A 22,112-nucleotide genomic window follows, 5' to 3' on the forward strand; every position below is an offset into this window, starting at 1 on the left:
AGGATCTGTGGCCTGAAGTATTAACTCTGCTTAACTATCACCGATGCTGCCTGACCTGCTGAGTGTTTCTAGCATTTTCTCTGTTTATTTCAGCCTCTCCAGCACCTGCAGTCTTTTGATTTTCAATTGGAAATAAGAAGGTACTGAAGATAAATAAAATAATTGTGAAAAACAAGTTCTTTAGCTTCAATACAGCTTTAACCCACTCTCAAAAATCCTTTCAATATTGGTACAGATGTGCAATCCTCTAAAGAAGCAGGGAACAACCATATGGAATTAAATCTAATTGAATCATTTGCTCTTGCCCATCACGGAGTAGAAAGTATGGTTGATTAAAAGACAGGAATGATGTACATGGCCCCTTAAGACAGGGTACAGTCAAAGTAAAAGAAAGTTCATTACTGAACTCAGCCACAGATACTTGTGGTGGTCAATGTTGCCCAATATAATTTTAGAAAAAAATGTTATATCAAAAATAAAAACAGGAGGCAATAAAAGGGTATGAGTCACAGAATATATTTTTAGATGTAATTTATTCATCTGTTTTCAAGAAAAAAGGATACATGTCTGCAAAAACAATAGTTCTAATGTTTTCTGGTATAAAAGCCAAGAATATGTGATTGCAGTACAAGAAGTCCAAAACCGACCAGTTCAATGATCTGCTCAGTAGTAAACCAGTCAACCTGCTGGGTGGTGAAATAGGTCATCTTGTCAGAAAATAGGATGGCAGGACAAAGCCTAGGTCAACAAGCAGGCATTAGTTATTGAAACCAGAGTAGAATGGACAACAGTCGTACATAATACCACAAAAACTTACACTTCAATTTGATCCACAGTCTACAAGATGATTACACAATACACGAGCATAAGACATGGAAGTACAAAACATTTACAATCAATGAAATCTTGCGGTTACAGTAGAATGTTAGAGTCAAGAACCCCAGGTGCCCCTTTTATATGAACATGTAGAATTGATAACAACATTTTTATTCTGAATGAAGTTTTCTTGTGTTCGCACTGAGCTCAGGCTCTCAGGAGTTTCATTTATGGTTAGTGCCAGGATTTTGAATCCATAAAGCTTTCCTGAAATAAACGGAATGGACAAGATTATCATTTGCAGTTGGAGGGTACTAAATCTGGCAGATGGAGGGTACTAAATGTTTACATCCTTAGTATTTTGGAAATAATCCCAATTTTTGGCACCATCTAAAAGATTTAAATGATATCAAATCAGAAAGGAGGAAAGTGGCAAAATCTTAAATGGCAAAATTGAGTTTCGATATTAGAGTGAAGTCCTCAGCAATAACTCACGATCTGCAATGCAGCATGGATCAAAGCAGCCCTGGTACAATAAGGCTGCATGGTCAGTGAGCGAACCAATGGAAATGAGGTATTCCACCTATAGGCCTCCATTGTGTTGATTCCAACATTCCTGATGAGCTGATAACTGGCATCTATTTGATGAGGAAAAGGTAAATGTCCTCAGGAAGCCATCACTGTTTTTGATACCATGGTTATTGCAGGACGAAAGTGAATGTTTTTCATTAAGCCCATTGGGCAAGTCAACAACCTTCTTCAATGAATGGTGAACCCTCAAAAACAATTGAGTATCAGTATCTTTCCCCCACTATTACTGGTTGTCACTGCATTAGGTAAAGTTTTCAGACTCTATTCTGGCAGATCAATCTAGATTTCAACATCTTGCATGCAATTCTGAATCAGCACATAAAATCTTTAAGAATAAACTTACGTTTGAAGACTCATGCAGGGATGCTTCTTCTGACTTGCTATTTCCCTGTATGAAAATATTGATATTTACATATTTAGTGCAGGGTTCAATAGTAAGTAGTAACTGTTACCAGCAAACTAAGAAATTTAGAATATTAAATGCAAAATTGTGAATTGTGGCTATTTCAAAGTTGTGATTCAGTAGACCAGTTTTGGACTGAAGAAATTCTCACCAAATATGTCATATTTTATAGCAGGTAATCAACACAGCGCTGGGATAAATGGATAAACCAATTATTGGGGACATTATTCAAGAACTGGACTTCCTTGAACCTCCCTTCCAGGAAGATCCATTAGTGAGAATGCAGTAAAGGCTGCTCTCTGAATGTCATCCCTTACAATTATCATGTCCTGTTGATGGGCAATTCATTTCGTCTTCAGTGGAGAATAAGTGTTGGATTCAATTCAAGAATCTTTGGAAATGGTTGGGGAATTTTCCCCCCCCCCCCCCACCCAGGAATCATATAATCATATTTTGGAATCCTCTTCCTCCTGTGCTTAGAACTGTAAGAAATTGCTTCCTTACACTCCATTCAGGCAAAGTTGTATCCCGTACTTTATATTTTATTGTTAATAATCAAGGTTAACGAGAAAATCATCAAACAAATATCCAGTCAATACTCAGATTTGATATCTCCTCAAGTGATGTTTCTTTTGATTTGGATTTAACCTGTTTTAAAAGATTAATATTTACATCTTTAGCACAGTGTAATAATGGAATGTTTTGTAAGTAATCTCAAGTATGAGAAAGTTCTGCATTGTATAACTGTGTGGTTACCTCAAAATTGGTTTCACTTGATTCTGATGAGTCACTCTCACTGTCAACTGTCTTCAAACCATCACACTTCACATCAACATAAGCCACTTTATCAGCAAAATATCCCACACGGCTTTTGCAAAAACCTCTCTCCTGTCAAAATAAAGCATTATGTATTAAAAATATTGATTTATGTAAGCATAGAACTAACTTAAAGATATTTTGATTTAACCCAAGTCTCTTAGCATTTTCTTTGATGTAACTCATGGTATGCATGGCTTTGTTTTGGTATAAGTATGGCAGTGTGGAGGATCAGAGGGATCTTGGGGTCTGAGTCCATAGGACGCTCAAAGCAGCTGCACAGGTTGACTCTGTGGTTAAGAAGGCATACTATGTATTGTCCTTCATCAATCATGGAATTAAATTTAGGAGCCAAGAGGTAATGTTGCAGCTATATAGGACCCTGGTCAGACCCCATTTGGAGTACTGTGCTCAGTTCTGGTCGCCTCACTAAAGGAAGGATGTGGACGCCATAGAAAGGGTGCAGAGAAGATTTACAAGGATGTTGCCTGGATTGGGGAGCATGCCTTATGAAAACAGGTTGAGTGAACTCAGCCTTTTCTCCTTAGAGCGACGGAGGATGAGGGGTGACCTGATAGAGTTGTATAAGATGATGAGAGGCATCGATCGTGTGGATAGTCAGAGGCTTTTTCCCAGGGCTGAAATGGTTGCCACAAGAGGACACAGGTTTAAGGTGCTGGGGAGTAGGTCTAGAGGAGATGTCAGGGGTAAGTTTTTTACTCAGAGAGTGGTGAGTGTGTGGAATGGGCTGCCAGCAACGGTGGTGGAGGTGGATACAATAGGGTCTTTTAAGAGACTTTTGGAAAGGTACATGGAGCTTAGAAAAATAGAGGGCTATAGGTAAGAGGGCTAGTCATTTCTAAGGTAGAGACATGTTCAGCACAACTTTGTGGGCCAAAGGGCCTGAATTGTGCTGTAGGTTTTCTATGTTTCTAAGTAAGGTATCATCGTCCTTTCAAGGTTAAACATCAGCATCCATTCTTTCAATGAGATAGTTGGTGACACACAAGGGTTTCAATGCTACTACATAATTCATAACTCACAGCAATCCTTCTGGGGCGGAAAAGACAGATGGAATCATCAAATTCCCATCCAGAATTTTTTGAGCAGATGGTTTCTCTCACAGAGAATGTCAGATCCACATTGTATGACAGTTTGCCGGTGCGATAAACCTAAAAAAAAGGAAAGCAGATCATTAATGTTTTACTGATTCAGATGTTCTTACTTTGGTCAGATAAAGCTCAAAGTGTCACAGGTTTTCAAGAGATGCCTCTACTTGTAAACTCAGAATCATCAACCAACATGGACAAGAGACTTAATTTTGCCCAAACACTAAATGACCCTAATCAACCAGATAGTGGAGATGTTCAAAATGCTGGAACCTTTAATTATTGATGGAAGTTCATAAATAGGGGACAGACAATTCAGATTTGGAAATAATTTAGAGAAAATAAATCACAAATCCTTGGAAGCATCTGAAATCTCTCCTCCAATCCAAAATCTCTGAAATCAAAGAGTGTTTTAGGATAGAGATACTCAAATTGGGAGTCACCCAGCCTTGTGTGTGCATAATGTAATATAGAGATTATGTTTAATAATCATGGTTAACAGAGTTCACTGATATTCTTGCAGACTTTGTGCAACAAAACTCAGTACACACTTACATTTGTCACACCCCTCCTGGTGATACCACAGAGGTTGGTGATCTCGGTGATTTCATTCAGCTTTACAACTGAGGCTCTCAGAGCTTCCTTGGTGCTTGGCATTCCTGCAGAGAGAAAAGGAAAGTTATACAAGACCTTCCAACAAACTTCAGTGAATTCTTCTTACACATGGGTGAAACATCACTGACTGAAGCTCATTACCAATAACTCGCTGGTCTCTGAGGTCCCACTCTCCCCAGTACCTACCTAAGCAGTGGAGGATCTGCACGGCAACGATGGCGAGAAGGAAGGATTTCATTCTGCCTCGTGTGGGATCAACCAGCTGGTTTCTCAGAGTAAAGGAGCTGCTTCTCTCTCTCGATCTGCCTTCACCTTGCTGCCTTCGGTCTTTATATCCTGCACCTCCACCACATTCAGACACTGACTCATATTTGCCCAGCTTGATAGCCGTGGGCACCGGAACCAGATGAAAGGTGGGCTCTAATTATGGGCAGAGCTTCCTCCAAATATTATCAACGTGTTTAGTTTTGGTGGGAAAGGGGTGAGATCAGGTTATATTTCTCAGATTATGAAATAATAAATAAACTAAGGAGCAGAAATAATCATTGGCAATGTGTACATAGTGACACTCTCTCCACTGGGGTGAACTCCTGGAATTTTTCAATGAGGCGTCAGGCACGTTATTTGGATTATTTTTGCATAAAAAACATGTTGAAAAAATATTTAACTCCTGTCTTGTTGCTGTATCGAAGACTTGTCTGTAAACCATCATGTTGATGAGGTGGAAGACAACTTTCATTCACTTCCATATGAATTTTCCAAACTTTCTCTTCATTTTCCTCTCCTTTGCTAACTCCATTCTTGGTTTGGTTTATTAATTGGCAATGGCTGACCTATCACCATTAATGTGACCATTCTTTGTGTCTGAATGAAACAGTGATTGATGATTGACTATTGGTATTGAGCTTAGCTGACCGAATAAACAATAATTCCAGTGAAAGGTCTTTGAACTGAAATGTTAACTCTGTTTCTCTTTCCACAGAGGTTGCCTCACTTATCGAGTAATTTCATCATTTTCGGTTTTTAATGTGCACCAGTAAACATGGGACCTCTTTGGATCCCAGACTCAGGCTGCGGCTTTTCCCAGTGGGCTATTGAGAAATCTTGACTTGAATTTTATATCAACATTTACACACATTACATGGATGTTTGTCCATTTGATATTTTATAGTCATCCACTGAGGATCTTACTCAGTCTTGTTTACTCCACATAGCACAGCTATTTTGTTGCACTGGTATCCTGTGTGGGTACCAGGACATGAATGAGTGTGAATATGCCAAAGTGGGAATTCAACTGCTACATGTGTTGTTCACCTTACCATATAGTTCTGGAAGAAGTTTCCTGGTTCCTTGTTGCCCATCAGGATCATAATGCTCAAAGTGAAGATTAAAGTTTCAGAAAGAATGAAAGTCTCATGAGCAATGATATCCAGGCTCTGATTGTTTAACTCTGCACTATAAATCCCAGCATGCTTCCTGTCAGATCACATCTCTGTGAAGTGTCTTGGGAAGTTTTGTTACAGTGAAAGTGCTTTAGAACATAGAACACTACAGCACAGTACAGACCCTTCAGCCCACAATGTTGTGCCGACATTTTATCCTGCTCTAATACCTATCTAACCCTTCCCTCCCAAATGTTAATCCTTCCCTCCCATTTCTCTATCATTCATGTGGCTATCTAAGAGTCTCTTAAATGTCCCTAATGTATCTGACCCCACAACCTCTGCAGGCAGTGCGTTCTACGCACCCACCACTCTCTGTGTAAAAAAACTTACCTCTAACATCCCCCCGTACCTTCCTCCAATCACCTTAAAATTATGTCCCCTCATGTTAGCCATTTTCGCCCTGGGAAAAAGTCTCTGACTGTCCACTCGATCAATGCCCCTTATCATCTTGTACACCTCTATCAAGTCACCTCTCATCCTCCTTCTCTCCAAAGAGAAAAGCCCTAACTCACTCAAACACGGTTGCTATGACTGAGACTGGAATCATTCATTGAGTAAGGAACTCCAAGCAGCATGTTAATCAGTGACCTGTGGTGTTGTGTGAACCCCATGTTTGTGGTTGGGTATTTGAGTTCAAAGTTTAGTAACCATTTTGATTTTGCTTCCATAACAGAGATAAGTTTGATTTTTTTGTCTGAGTCTAATGAGTTGGATATCACTCTCCCTCAATCTTTCACAGCTCACACAGTCAGCTGAATATAAGGAAAAAAATTTGAGAAATTGAAGCAATTTGGTATTGGTTAGTTATTGTCACTTGTACCAAGGTACAGTGAAAAACTTGTCTTGCATACTGTTCGTACAGATCAATTCATTACACAGTGCAGATACATTGAGTTAGTACAGAGTGAATTGAGGTAGTACAGGGTAAAAACAACAACAGAGTACAGAGAAAAGCGTCACAGCTACAGGTAAGTGCATTGCAGATAGACAATAAGGTGCAAGGTCACAACAAGGTCGGTTGTGAGGTGAAGAGTCCATCTCAACGTATAAGGGAACTGTTCAATAGCCTTATCACAGTGGGATAGAAGCTGTCCTTGAGCCTGGTGGTACGTGCCCTCAGGCTCCTGTATCTTCTGCCTGATGGGAGAGGAGAGAAGAGAGAATGACCAGGGTGGGTGGGGTCTTTGATTATGCTGGCTGCTTCACCAAGGCGGCGAGAGGTATAGACAGAGTCCATGGAGGGGAGGTTGTTTACCAGGCTTGCTCAACTCCATGCCACTAATAACAGAGCCCAGTCATCAGGGAATGGAAATGTTCCATACTGACACTTTCTTTAGAGAGGGGTTCTCGTCGTTTACTCTGTGGTACAGAGCCACTCTTGTTTCAATGAATGGATAAATCATTTATTGCAACAATGTAGTCACTGACTGTTGTAATGACTGTGCATTGAAATAACCTTTCAGTTTCTGCAACACTCTGTGACAAGGACACCTTTGTCCTTTGTCAGGTTACCAGATTAGCGACGATGAGTTAGGTCTCAGAACCAAACTCTATCAATAGAGAAGCATCCTGCAGCAGTATTCAGTGCCTCCACGCTTTCAACATGGTTCTCCACTTCAAAAATTTTAAAACATAGAACATAGAACAGTACAGCACAGGAACAGGCTCTTCAGCCCACAACATCACTGCTGACTATGATACCCATTTAAACTAATCACATATACTACACATAATCTACATCCCTCCATTCCCTGCCCATTCATGTGTGTGTTTAAATGCCTCTTAAACATTGTTATCATATCTACTTCCGCTACTTTCCCTGGCAGTGTGTTCCAGGAATCTACCACTGTCTCTGTGAAATCGTTTTCCTTGTAAATCTCCTTTAAATATTTCTTCCCCCCTCCCCACCAGAAACCTATGCCCTCTAGTATTTAACATTTCTGCCATGGGAAAAAGACACTGATTATCTACCTTATCTATGCTTCTCATAATTTTATATACTTCTATCAGGTCACTCCTCAGCCTCTGACCAGAGAAAACAATCCAAGTTTGTCTGATCTCTCCTTATAACTCATACTCTCTAATCCAGGCAACATCCTGGTAAATCTCTTCTGCATCCTCTCTGAAGCCTCCACATCTTTCCTGCAATGCAGCGACCAGAAATGCAAACAATACTCAAAATATGGGCCAACCAAAGTTTTATATAGCTGCAGCATGACTTCCTGACTTTTATATTCAATGCCCCGACCAATGAAGGCAAGCATGCTGTACGCCTTCTTTACCACCCAATGTATTTATTAGCAGTTGAGAACATTTCCACCATCTTGTCCTGTTTTCCACCCAAACAGAGCTGCTGTCCTCCAGACTTCTCCAAGTTATGCTCAATTCTTCAATGTTTTGATTCCTGCTTTCAGCGTTCCACTTCATGCTACATGCAACTGCATTTTTTCTTAACTTGGCCACTGCTTGCAATGGCAGGGATGAGTGCTAGGACCTTTGTTTTTGTCGTGTATATAAATATGAGAATGTAAGGGGTATGACTGGTAAGTCTGCGGATGACATGAAAATTGGTGGAGTCATAAATAGTGAAGAACGTTGTCTAAGGATACAGTGGGATTTAGATCAGCTGGAATATTGGGCATAGTGATGGCATTTGAAATTTAATCCAGACAGATGTGAGGTAATGCATTTTGGGAGGTCACATTCTGGTAGGACATATAGAATAAATGGTAGGGACTTTTGGAGCATTGGTGTACAGAGAGAGCTTGGGGTGCAACACCATTGCTTCCTGAAAGTGGTGATACACGTGGATAAGTAGTGAAAATGGCATTTTGTATGCTTGCCTTCATAGGCTGAGGCAGTGAGTATAAGAGTTGGGAAGTCATGCTGCAGTTGTACAAAACATTGGTGAAACTGCACTTGGAATATTGTGTGTAGTTATGGTCACCACACTACAGGAAGGAAGCGGTAGCAATAGAGAGATCACAGAAGAGATTCACCAGAATGTTGCCTGGAATGGAGGGCTGTAGTTAAAAGGAGAGATTAGTTAGACTCGGCTTATTCTCACTGGAAAATAGGAGGTTGAGAGGTGATCTTACAGAGGTTTATAAAATTATGAGGGGCATTGATAGGATAGACAGTTGGAATCTTTTTCCCACGTTAGGGGAGTCTAGAACTTGAGGCACAGGTTTAAGTTCAGAGGAGAAAGTTTTAAAGCAAATCTGAGGGGTAAGTATTTCACACAAAGGGTGGTGAATATCTAGAAATGAACTGCCAGTGGAGATGGTTGAGGCAGATATAATTACAGTGTTTAAAAGGCGTTCAAACAGGCACTTGGATGGAAAGATGCAGAAGGATACGCATCTAATGCAGGCCAATGGGATTAGCGTAGGAAGGCATCACGGTCGGCATGGATGAGGTGGGCTGAAAGGGGCCATTTCGGTACTGCACTGTGACTTACTACGCACCCAGGAAAGCCTTGATGGCAAAGCTACTTACTCTCCTGACCACAGAGTTTTGAGGTTCTGTGGACAGTGCCACTGATCAGAAACGCACAGTATGTACTTTGAAGAGTTGCTTTCAGCCACTGTTTGCTTTCTGGAGCTGATAGGCATTGATTGTTTTGACTATCCTTGCCCTGGGTTGTAGCGTACTTAGTGGCGGTTTGTGAGCCTACTTTGTAAATGTAGCAAGTGCCACTGATAATGATCTCTATCCAGGAGCTTCAGAGCAAGAGTGTGTGATTTATCACAGATAAAATTATGACATGTGCTTATGTTAATCAGTGTTGCAGTAAATCCCTGATGTAGACTAGTTAATAGTGTGAATACTAACTCCCTATCCATGGTTGGAGACTTAAGTCCAGAGTCTTGTAGTCATTTCAGTTCTTCATTTAAGTTTTTTTTTATTTGTGGGACATTACACCCACTCAACCATGCACTCCTCACTGTAACAGCAGCTGATGATAGAAAGCGCTGGGAAAAATCACAGCAAACACCAGGCTTTCTCTGCTCCACGTCACTGACAACAGAGGCCAGTCATCTGCGAGCGTGGGTGCTGCATCCAGAGATTTACTTTGGACTGGGGTCTTGTTGACAGTTGTGGAGAGGTTTGTGTTTGTGGCTTCCTGCCTGCTCAGTTTACAGGGCCCTGAGTGGCCTCAGGCTTGTGGGAGAGGGGAAGGGTTCAGAGGCAGGAACGTAGAAGAGGTGGGTGAGGATAATCATTAGAGGAATAAACAACTGCAGCAGGAAAATATTTATTATATCGTCATCATCAGCTCAGAACTTAATGGACCTGAGGAATGGTTAAAGTGAACAGGAGGAGTATTGTCAGACCTCATAAGAAAGTTACATCGTTTACTCTCTTAATATTAGAAGGCAAATTCTTCAGGTCTTCTGGATCAGTCATGATGATCAAAGTGATCAGTATTTTTATGGACTGTGAACCATTTGATTGTGTGATTCAAATGAATTCAAATGAGTGTAATCCTTTGAACTATTCCTTCTGTATCAGTGGACATTTCCAGAGCCAGGAATCTTATATAAAATAATGTGCCTTTTTGCAGATTAGGCTGGTCTTTGCCTGGTCACTTCATGGCTGCTGAGAGCTGTCTTAGACAATAAGACCATAAGATATAGGAGCAGAATTAGGCCATTTGGCCCATTGAGTCTGCTTTGCCATTCAATCATGGCTGATTTTTTTTTCCATTCTCAACCCCATTCTCCCACCTTAAACCCCTTACCATTCAATCCCTGCCTTAAATATTTGGCCAATAACTTGGCCTCCACAGTCCTCTATGGCAACAAATTCCACAGATGCACCACCCTTTGGCTGAAGAAATTTTTCCTCATCTCACTTCAAAAGCGACATCCCCTTATACTAAGGCCCTCAGATTCTAGACTGTCTTACTAATGGAAGCATCATCTCCACATCAACTCTAACCAGGCCTTTCAATATTCGGTAGGTTTCAATGAGGTCCCCCTCTCATCCTTCTGAACTCCATCGAGTACAGGCCTAGAGCATCAAACGCTCCTCATACGTTAAGCTTTTCATTCCCGGGATCATTCTTGTGAACCTTCTCTGGACCATCTCCAATGCCAGCACATCTTTCCTCAGATACAAGGTCCAAAATTACTCACAATATTCCAAATGCAGTCTGACCAATGCCTTATAAAGCCACAGCATTACATCCTTGTTTTTATATGCTCGTCCTCTTGAAATGAATGCTAACATTGCATTTGGCTTCCTTCTACCAACTCAGCCTGCAAGTTAACCTTAAGGGAATCCTGAACTAGGACTCCGATTTCTGAATCCTCTCTCCATTCAGAAAATAATCTACACATTTATTCTTTCTACCATAGTGCATAACCCCACACTTCCCTGTGCTGTATTCCATCTGCCACTTCTTTGCCCAGTCTCCTAACCTGTCCAAGTCCTTCTGCAGACTCCCTGCCTCCGGAACACTACCTGTCCCTCCACCTATCTTGTCTGCAAACTTGGCCACAATGCCATCAGTTCCTTCAACCAGATCATTAATGTATAAAGTGAAAAGTTGTGGTCCCAACACTGACCCCTGCCACTGTCTTGCCCATCAGTAAGGATTTTTTGAATTTATTGTTGAAATTCCCACCTCTGTATCAGTTTTGAGATCAGCAAGAGTTCAAAGAGAAATTTGATCTACATCATTTTTGAAGGATTAAATTACATCTATCCTAAATAAAATTGCCAGGTGTGAACCTTTGTCCTAATCCCATTATAATTTATTTTAAGCTCCATATTTATTTTTGTTATGTAGGTTACTTTATATCCCAATAAAGTTGCACCTCAGTCACATTCTTCACATAATTTATTCTTTCAACAGTAATGATCAGCTCAATGAATGTTGTATATCCAGACTCCAGTATTAATGACTCGATTGTGTTCTAGTCACCAGAAATCGATGACAGATTTCAAATGTGACAGTATTTCACTTGTAGCACTTCACATTGAATTCAGCTGGTAACAAATTAGAATGGTCCAACAGCTCCCGAATATGTTGAGTTGGAAATTTCACTGTCCTTAAATAACTGCTCTGAACTTTGTTGTCTTTACAAAGGCAGGAACAGTGAGTGATAAAAGGAATGTCAATCGATACTTTGAAATCATCACCTGCTGCATCCACAGGAGAAATATCTTCAGGTGGCTGCAGGAGCTGAATTGAAGTAGTGGCAGCCTCTTGCTTTTGCTAAATGCTCAGCATGTCATTTTTGCTTTGCTTGAGGACTGAATGAACTTTTTTTAAGGCAGTTAGTTAGCTGTGGAGTTGATATACCAGAGTGCTGTGGCACTGTTTCTTATCAACTGAGTCTGACCTTGCCACGTCCTCTAACAGGAGAGGAGACAGCACCAGTCCCTGAGGCATTCCTGGTTTGATGCCTCTCGGAACGCTTGACTATGGAATAGAAAATGCTGCAGACTTGCCAGCACTGACTGAGCATCCCAATGTGTGAGGTGTCAGGACTGGGTAATTGACTGGCAAGAATGATACTGTTGTATTCTGCTGCTCAATCTGAGTGGAAAACCGAAGTCTCTGTCATCACAGAACAACCACAATGCCTCAGCCAGTTAACTAGCAAGACACCGGCTGCATTTGTCTTCAATGACATGAAAAGTTCCTATCCTAGGTATTTCTGCAGCTTAATTGGTAGAGCATTGCCAGATATTTCAACTTTATTGATCTATAAGGAGTCCTAATTGGGCAAGGTGTTTGCACTTAATTAAACTTCTGGTAGACATGATGCCAGGTGAAGTCAATAAGTCTGTTTCCTTATTGACTTTGATCAATTCACTAATTACTCCCATGTTGTTGAAGGATGTGACTAATAGAATAGATTAGGGGGGAAGCAATGAATGTGGTGTATTTTGATTTTTGGAAAGTGTTCAATAGAATCCCACACAGGAGGTTGGTCAATAAGGTTAGAGAAGATAAAATTGGGGTAACATACTGAAAATGGATTGAGAATTGGTGTTTGGACAGAAATCAAAGATTGTGAGTAAATGGATCCTTTTCAGGTTGGCAGGCTATGACACGCGGGAGTGAGTCCTTTGGTCCCAGCTATTCCCAATCTATATCAATGATTTGGCTGGGGGAACCAAACGTCATATTCCCAATGCTAAATGAAGTGGGATGGTGAGTACGAAGGAATTGGTGATTGGTTTATTATTGTCACATGTACCGAGATACAGTGATAAGCTTTGTTTTGCATTTCATCCAGACAGATCATTCCACACATAAGTACATTGAGATAGTACAAAAGACAACAATAACAGAATGCAGAATATAGTGCTACAGTTACAGAGAATGGTGCAGTGCAGGTAGGCAAATAAGGTGCAAGGATCACGATAAGGTAGATTGAGAGATCAAGAGTTCATCTTTATCATATAAGAGGTCCGTTCAAGAGGGATATTGGTGAGCTGAGTGAGTGGGCAAGACCAGAGCAGGTGGACAGTGGAATCATAGAATCATAGGGAGATGCAGCACCCTTCAGCTCACCAAGTCCACACCAACCATCAACCACGCATTTACACTAACCCTTTATTCTCGCCACATTCCCATCAACTTCCCCAAGATTCTCCCACTCACCTACACACCATGGGAAAATTTACAGCAGCCAATTAACCTACCAACCTGTGCATCTTTGAGGCAGGGGAGGAAATCGGAGCCCCCACATAGGGAGGACGTGCAAACTCCACACAGATAGCCAGACAGGGTCTGAGGTCAGGATTGAAACTGGGTCTCTGGTGATATGAAGCAGTGGCTCTACTAGCTGTGCCACTGTACCACGCTTTATAATTTAATGTGAGAAAATGCACTTAGGTGCACATGATGGAAAAGCAGAGTATTTTAGAACACAAAACATAGAACAGTACAACATTGGACAGGCCATTCATCCAACGACGTTGTGCCGATCTTGATGCCAATTTATACTAAATGTCCTCCTCCTGTGTATCATCCAAATCCCTCCATTCCCTTCATATTCATGTGTCTATCTGAAAGCCTCTTAATCTCCATCAAACTGCCTGCTTTCACTACCACCCCTGGTAACCCATTCCAGGCACCTACCATTCCCTGCGTAATAATCTTGCCCTTCATGTCGCCTTTAAACTTCCCCCTCCTAACCTTAAAAGCTATTAAATGGTGAGACAATGGTTAATGTTGTTGTTCACAGGGACCTCGGCGTTCTTGTACACAAGTCACTGAAAGCCAACATGTAGATGCAGCACATGAATGACAAGACAAATGGCATGTTAGCCTTTATTTGAGGATAATTTGAGTACAAGAATAATTAAGTCTTGCTGCAGTTATATTGGGCTTAAAGAGACTGCACCTGGAGTATGTATATAATTTTGGTCTCTTCACCTAAGAAAAGATATACTGGCCACAGAGCGAGTGCAGAAAAATTCACTTGTTTGCCATACAAGGGGAGACTGAGTTGACTAGGTCTGTACTCTCTTGAGTTTAGAAGAGTGAGGGGAAATCTCATCGAAATTCACAAAATTCTTTTAGGCCTCGACATGCTGCGGGCAGGGAGGACGGCTGAGGAATCTGGGATCAGGGTTACAGTCTTAGAGCAAGGGATATGTTGTATAGGACTGAGATGAGGAGAGATTTCTTCACCCAGGGGGTGGTGCATATTTGGAATTCTCTACCGCAGAAGGTTTTGAAGGCTCAGGCATTGAATTCACTCAGAAAAGAGACTGATACATTTCTGCATATTAAGGGAAGCAAGGGATATTGGAATAGTGCAGGAAAAGGGAGCGGAGGTGGAAGATCAGCCATGTTCTTGGTCAATAGCAAAGAAGGTGCTGTGTTCCTGCCCCCATGTCTTATGTTCCAATATGGATACTTAATGGAGAAAATCTTTAACAAGATACATTTACACTGTTCCACGGCTATTTGAGGAATTGTAACTCTCTGACTTATTTTTCTATAATGGTCGGGTCTTGCAAACTACTTTCAGACATTGTTTATGACTTAGATTAGGCGATGTCCATGCACTCGGATATTCCCAGTGAGCAGAGCATTTACACCATTGTATTCAACCCTTAGGATCGCAGGCCACGTGGTGCAATGGCTGGTCAGTTATGCCCCCGTTCTGATCTCCCTGTTTGGGCACTGAGCCAGTGGGGTGAGGTTCTCCAGAGAACCTCAGAACCATGAGAAGAACATATCCAGAGTGGGCCACTCTTCACTCACGTTCGCTGATATGTTCCTCTTCTCCTGCTGCTCCATCTACTCCCACTTCTCCTCAGCCTCCTTCCCCTCTTCCTCCTTGTTCTCCTGCTCCTGGGGGAAACTTGCCAAGGAAGGAAGAGATAACCTTTGTCCCCCAAAAGCCAGCCCTCCTGTGGTGCAGCTGTTGGTACCATGGACTGTCTCAGGAAAAATAAGCCACACGAGTTCCCTGGAAATATAGCCCTGACCATGAGAAAATTTTCTTATGGTCACAGATATTCGTGGGTGTGATAACCCTTGCAAGCCATGTGCAGATTTATTTTCACATGACTACCTGTGAAGGTATGTGGGCTTCCTAAAGGTTCAAGGAGTGACAGGCTGTATTCATGCAGCACCTCAGATTCGACATGAACCTGAAGCACTGCATCATCAGTCCTGTGAACACTAGCATGTACAGAACACTGGTATTGGTATTGGTATTGGTTTACTACTGTCACTTGTACCGAGGTACAGTGAAAAACTTGTCTTGCATACCATTCATACAGATCAATTCATTACACAGTGCATTGAGGTGGTACAGAGAGCATTGAAGTACTACAGGGTAAAAACAATAACGGAATACAGAGTAAAGTGTCACAGCTACAGGGAAGTGCATTACAGGTATACTTAGTGGCATAGAATTTAAATATAAAAGAGAATGATTATAGTAAAAGTAATGAGTAGATCTACAGAGAGCAACTTGCAACGAGTCGCCACAGTCTGGTGCCATCTTGTAAGTGCCAGATGCAATTTAGAATACTGCAGCTATCATGCAGTTTTGGAGCAGCTAGATGATTTATTCCTATAAAGCATTCAATTCACTCACTTGGTCTACCTAAGTCTTGCACAAGGTGGCCAAATGTCTTGTCCACCTTTTGTATTCACCAACAATGATGTAAATATTTTGACGCACGAAGCAGTCATGCGTTTTACAGTAATTAACCTGGAGAGTTAATTACTCCAATAATCTGTACGCATAAAAAATAATATTCCATTTGCTCTGCTGTTTTCTTCTCCACAAAGACTGGGTATGTTCAGAAATGTCTGCATCCTCTAAATGTGGTGTCATGTCATTCATCAAATCTATGTCATCCATTTCATTTTTCTGTATTTGGTATTTTATGTTAATGTAAATTAAATTTCACTTGCCAGTGATCTGCCCAGTTATTTCTTGTATTGTGCTTGTTTTGTGATTCCTTGCCTCCTTATCTCATACAACTCCCCTTCCAAACTCGGAAAGGGTTGTTCTTCTCATCAACTCATTCTGAGCTACTTAATTTAATCATATAAGATGAAAGCACAGGAGCCCCAACACTTATCCATAGCAAATTCACACAGCACTTCACTGCCCTAATAAGAACCCATTTCTACTGACTCTTCATTCACATTATCCAATTTCAGATTCTACAAAATTCCTTTCCACACAATTCTTAAGTAGGAGATACAGAAATTCATGAAATTCTTGCAAGCTCAGGACCATAGCACATCTGTTTACTGCATACTTGAGATGTAATTTTCTTTCAGAAAGTTTGCATAGGAAAGGGGTTTTCTTTCTAAACTATGTTAGCTACTTCTGCAAACATTGCGGTTAATTAAGTTTAATCCTGATTGTCAGTGTGTTATTATTTCACCCGGCAATGAAATGAGGTTTATGAATAATTAGATGCTTCAGTTGCATTTGTTGCTTATTTTCTGCAATGAGACCACTGAACAGCAAGACAACATTTGGAAGAAAATCTGTAAATGTTCTCTTTATAACTTTAATCTGATCCACAGAATACAAGGCAATAATGCACAGAAAAGAATACCAATATTTACAAACTATAGAATCTCCCCATCACAGTAAAATGTACAGTCAGGAATCTCAGTTACACCAAGCACTCCCCCCACCCCCCACACACAACAACCCCCCCCCTCCACCCACCATCCCCTTAGATACGAACAAGTACATTTGATCAGATTTTCTTCAATCTGAATGAGGTCTGCTTGTCTTATTTGGTCTTTCATAGATTTTTCTTCATTGTTAGTGCTGGTCTCTTGAATCTTCAAACTTTTCCTGGAATGAACAGAATCAACAGAATAGTCATCTTCAGATGGACTGAATTCAGTCTGAGTTCAATATTTGGTTTCTAGTGATCACCATGATCAAGAGAAAAGTATCGGATAACAAAGTTACAGCTGATACTCACATTTGAAGATTGCTGGGGTGATAGTTCCATTGATGCGCTTTTCACCTGTATGAAAATATTCACATTTTTAGTTCCAGCGTCATCTTCAAACAAATGCTTTAATATCGTTATGTTACAGAATGAGGAAGTGGCAACACCTTATCAACCAGAAATCTGACTCAATGACTTGGCAAATGGAGAAATCCTCAAGAAACAACTCATGAACTGTGGCCAGCAATAAATAATGCACCATAACCAGTGAACAGCCATGGATTCAATGGATAATATGTTAGAAGGTATCATGGACCAGAAGCTCCAGGACCAGCCACAGAAATACTAGGTCAAAGGCTGAGTACCCTGCATGGAGCTACTCATCCCCTTTCCATCACCTGCAAGGCATGAGACAGGAGCCTGATGGAATACTCTCCGTTTGCCTGGATGAGTGTCCGAAACTCAACACCATTCAGGACAAAGCATCCTACTTGATTGGCAGCCTATCCATTACACTAGATATTCATTCCCTCAATCACCAGAACACAGCAGCCTCAGGGAGTACCATCTGTAAAATGCATTGCAGTTACTCATCTGGGCTACTCCAATAGCACCTCGCAAGCCTGCAACCTCCACCACGAAGGAGAAGAAGGGCAGTAGGTTCAGGGGAGCATGGGGTTCCCTGTGAGTCACAACCCGTCCTAACTGGGAAATATATCTATCATTGTTGTCGGATCTAAATCCTGGAACTCCCTTCCCACCAGCATTGTGGAAGTATCTTCAGCAGGCAGACTGCAGTGGTTCAAGAAGGTAGCTCACCACCACCCTCTCAAGACCAATTAAGAATGGACAATAAATATTGTGCCCCAGATTCCAAAAAAAACAATAAAAAAGGAAGAATTGCACTTCAGTTTTGATTTATCATTCTGAGCCTACAGGAGTGACCTGTACTTGGGGTGCATTGTTGATGAGATTTAATCAACATTACTCTCATGCTCCATCCGCAGCAACTCCCAGTCCTGTTAATATTCCACTCCCTTTAACTTCAATGCGGAACAGATTCATTATTGTATTGGGGTCAAGTTAACAAAGATCTGGCAATGGCTGTAGAAAAACCAATAGCAATTAGGCTTGTGTATTCCTTATTCCATTTATTTCAGCATGGTATTTAGTTCAGTTAAATCCTCAAAGACTATTCTGACAGAGTTCAATCTAGAGTCAAAAACCTTATTTCAATAGAAACCAGCAGACAAAAGTTAGACTTACATTTGATGCTTCCTCCAGTGATGTCTCTGTTGATTGGCTTTTCACCTGTCAAGATATTAATATATACAAAGTTGGCGCAGGGTTCATTAAGCATTTGGTTAATTATAATCATACATAAAACTTATAAAATATTAACATATTGAATAATAAGTGAGGAATTATTCATTAAGTGTTTTCAAGTTGTAATTCAATGTTGAGTAGGGAAATCCTCAAAAAACCTCACATATTCTGCAGTGCTGTTCAGGTATGGTGGTGTGGTGAGGTCAGTGGATAAGCTAATGATGAGTGATATTCCTCATTGAGTTCTTAGTGTTTATTATTGTTATTATATAACAGACTGTGTTCATGCTACAATCCTTTGCAACTGTCTTTATCATCATGGTGTTATTAAGGTTCTCTTTATTATCAAAGGAAAATAAGCTGATGCTGTATACTTAGATCCACTTCAAAAATACTTTGACAATGGGTCCCCTGCAAGAGATGAGCATCAGAATCCCCTCCTTGGGTTCCTCAAACTAAGGTAACTTGCCATCTCACACTTCATTCTGGCCAAGTTGAATCCAGGGTTTCACATTATATTTTTGACAGTCAAGATCAACCAGAAAATCATCCAGTGAATTCCCAGCATATACTCACCTTTGATGCTTCTTCCAGTGATGTTTCTTGGGATTTGTTTTCGTACTGTGTAAAAATATTATATTATAATCATCCGTACTGTAGACCAATGAGACAAATTGTAAACAATCTTATGTTAGAAATCCCATTGCCCTGAATTGTATAATGGTGAGGTTACCTCAATACTGGTTTCTCTTGACTCCGATGAGTCACTCTGGCTGTCAACTGTCTTCAGACCTTCACACTCCACATCAACGTCAGCTACCTGATCAGCAAAATATTCAACACGGCTTTTGCAAAACCCTTTCTCCTGTGAAAATAATACAAAATCTATTGAAAGTATTGATGTCAGTGAGTTCCTCACAGATACAAAGTGGTCACTGTATAGCTTCATTATCAGTGTTTTTTGATTTAACTCAGGGGTCACCATTCTCTCTATGAATTAACAATATGAACCTGCCTTTCTGAGATGGAATCCAGCACTCAGTCTCATTCCCATTATGTAAACTCACTGTGATATAACTCAGCACTCACAGCAATTCCTATGACATTTAGAACATGGAACAGTACAGCACAGGAACAAGCTCTTTGGCCCACGATGTCTCTGCTGAGCATGATGCCAAATTAAACTAATCCCTTCTGCCTGCACATGATCCACATTCCTCCATTCCCCGCATATTCATGTACTAATTCAAAAGCCTCTTGAATGCTACGACTGTATCTGCTTCCACCACCAGCCCTTGCAGTGCATTCCTGGCACCTACCACTCTCTGAGTAAAAAGCATGTGTTTACACATGGCCCTGCCTCTGATATAACTTATCACCCTTGACCCTTTTGTTGATATAATTCAGTACACATGGAGTTTGCATGCTACAATATAACTTGAGACTTACACCAATCTTCTTGGGGCGGAAACGACAGCTGGGATCATCAAATTCAAAGCCGGAATCTTTGGAGCAGATGGTTTCCTTCACCGAGAATGTCAAATCCACATTGTATGAATGTTTACCTGTGCGATAAGTCTGATAAAAGGAAGCAGATTATTGGTGTGTGCCAGTTCTGGTCAGAGAAATTCTTTATTGCACACAGATTCCTCCACTTCGCCATTCAGAATCAACAGCCAACATAGATCAGAAATTTAATTTGTCCAAAGACAAAACAATCCCTTTAAACATTTCAGTGATGTTCAATATGCTAACCTGAAACGTTAACTCTGTTTCGACCTCCACAAATGCTGCCTGTTTTTATTTCAGGTTTCCAAAATCTGCAGCCTTTTGCTCTTTTGACAGGTGATTGGAATTTGGAAAGAATTTAGAAAAAAGTAATCCTGTGTTCAAAGCTTGGTAAAAAATTCAGATTTCATTTCCATACTTTGATCCAATCTAAATCTCAAAAATTAAAGACTGATTTAACAATTAAATGCTGGAACAGAAAATCACTGAACTTTATCTCAAATCAATTGATTCCTATCATGCAGATATCACAGACAAGCCCAGCAATTATTGCTCATCGATTGATTCCTTAAACCGAGTGGCTTGTGATCCTATTTCAGAGAATAGTGACGAGTCACCCAGTTTAGTGTGTCCGAAATCATACCAAGGCCAGATAGGGAAGAGTAGCCGATATCATTTTCTGCAGGAAATTAGAGAATAACAATCCAATTGTTTTTATGGTCACATTTACTGACGTTACCTTTTTATACCTGATTGATTTAATTGACTGTGTTTAAGTTCCTCATGCAGGCACAGTGGGCATTTGAAGTCTTGTTTCCAAATCAGTATTAAGGCATCTTAAGCTACTTGTCTAATATTATATCTGATACGTTAGTCTCCCTCTGAACAGAGATTCAGCCAGTGCTAGGTATGTGATATCATATTCTGGGCATTTTTAATACTCAGCATCTAAATGTACTCAAATATTTCTGTAAATTTTGATAATTAAGCACCCTCCCCTTTGCCCAGAACACACTTACATTTGTCACTCTTCTCCCAGTTATTGCACAGAGGTTGGAGGTCACGGTGATTTCATTCAACTTTACAACTGAGGCTCTCAGAGCTTCCTTGGTGCTTGGCACTCCTGCAGAAGGAAAGGTAAATTTAAATAAAACTCTCCAACAAATTTCAGTATATTCTTCTTAAACATGGGTGAAATATCACGGGCTGAAGCTCATTACCAATAACTCACTGCTCTCTGAGGTCCCACTCTCCCCAGAACTTACCTGAGCAGTGGAGGATCTGCACGGCAGCGATGGCGAGGAGGAAGGATTTCATTCTGCCTCGTGTGGGATCAGCTGGCTAGGTTCTCAGAGTAAAGGAGCTGCTTCTCTCTCTCTCGATCTGCCTTCACCTCGCTGCCTTCAGTCTTTATATCCTGCACCTCCACCACAATTCAAACACTGACTCATGTTTGCCCAGCTTGATAGTCATGGGCACCGGAACAAGGTGGGCTGTAATATGGACAGAGCTTCCTCCAAGAAAGGTCACTGTGTTTAGATTTGGTGGCAAATGGGTGAGGCAGGGTTTTATTTCTTTGAATACTAAATACAAAAAACTGACGGAAGAAAGGAAATGGTTATTGGTAAGAGTACAATATCACACTCTGTCCATCCAATGGATTCCTGGAATTAGTCAGTCATACATTGATGATGTTAATTTGGATGACTTACCACACAAGTAATGGTGTAGAGTTTGTGGACAGTAGTGAAAGACTATCACTTTCCATTGAACTGGAAAAAAGCTTCCTCTAAAGATCTACCTTGGTGTGATGGATTTTCTCTTTTGTGAAACTTGCTGCTGTCAGGTATGAGTTTAAGAGAATCTTGAAAGTCCAGATGTTTAATATTAAGTGTCTGGGCAGCCAATTGCACCCTTACAAGATAAGACGTGTTTTTGTTAAGATTTGAAATATTACACAAAATGTGGCACACATAAACAATGAACATGAAAAGCTGAAACTCTGTAAATATGTTCCTTAATTTTTTTTGTTTTAAAGCCTTTATATTTTTAAAATATATACTGTAC

At 40.7% G+C, this 22,112-nt stretch overlaps 2 protein-coding genes across 2 annotated transcripts; both read right to left on the bottom strand.

Annotated features, from left to right (window-relative positions):
• Positions 1 to 522: 522 nt before the first annotated feature.
• spp2 (secreted phosphoprotein 2) lies at positions 523 to 4,702 on the bottom strand. The gene is made up of 6 exons (XM_052025489.1): positions 4,537 to 4,702; positions 4,291 to 4,394; positions 3,670 to 3,798; positions 2,567 to 2,698; positions 1,751 to 1,795; positions 523 to 1,083 (listed from the first exon to the last, which is right to left on the bottom strand). Exons 1-6 carry the CDS (start codon positions 4,586 to 4,588, stop codon positions 1,051 to 1,053), a joined length of 495 nt encoding a protein of 164 aa, XP_051881449.1. The 5' UTR covers positions 4,589 to 4,702; the 3' UTR covers positions 523 to 1,050.
• A 12,275-nt stretch (positions 4,703 to 16,977) lies between these two features.
• Positions 16,978 to 21,462, bottom strand: LOC127575670 (secreted phosphoprotein 24-like). Its single transcript, XM_052025563.1, has 8 exons — positions 21,311 to 21,462; positions 21,065 to 21,168; positions 19,986 to 20,114; positions 19,270 to 19,401; positions 19,113 to 19,157; positions 18,477 to 18,521; positions 17,241 to 17,285; positions 16,978 to 17,107 (listed from the first exon to the last, which is right to left on the bottom strand). The coding sequence occupies exons 1-8, from the start codon at positions 21,360 to 21,362 to the stop codon at positions 17,075 to 17,077; spliced, it is 585 nt and encodes a 194-aa protein (XP_051881523.1). The 5' UTR covers positions 21,363 to 21,462; the 3' UTR covers positions 16,978 to 17,074.
• Between the last annotated feature and the right edge of the window lie 650 nt (positions 21,463 to 22,112).

This window comes from Pristis pectinata, chromosome 1 (assembly GCF_009764475.1).
Source record: "Pristis pectinata isolate sPriPec2 chromosome 1, sPriPec2.1.pri, whole genome shotgun sequence".
Lineage (NCBI taxonomy): Eukaryota > Metazoa > Chordata > Chondrichthyes > Rhinopristiformes > Pristidae > Pristis > Pristis pectinata.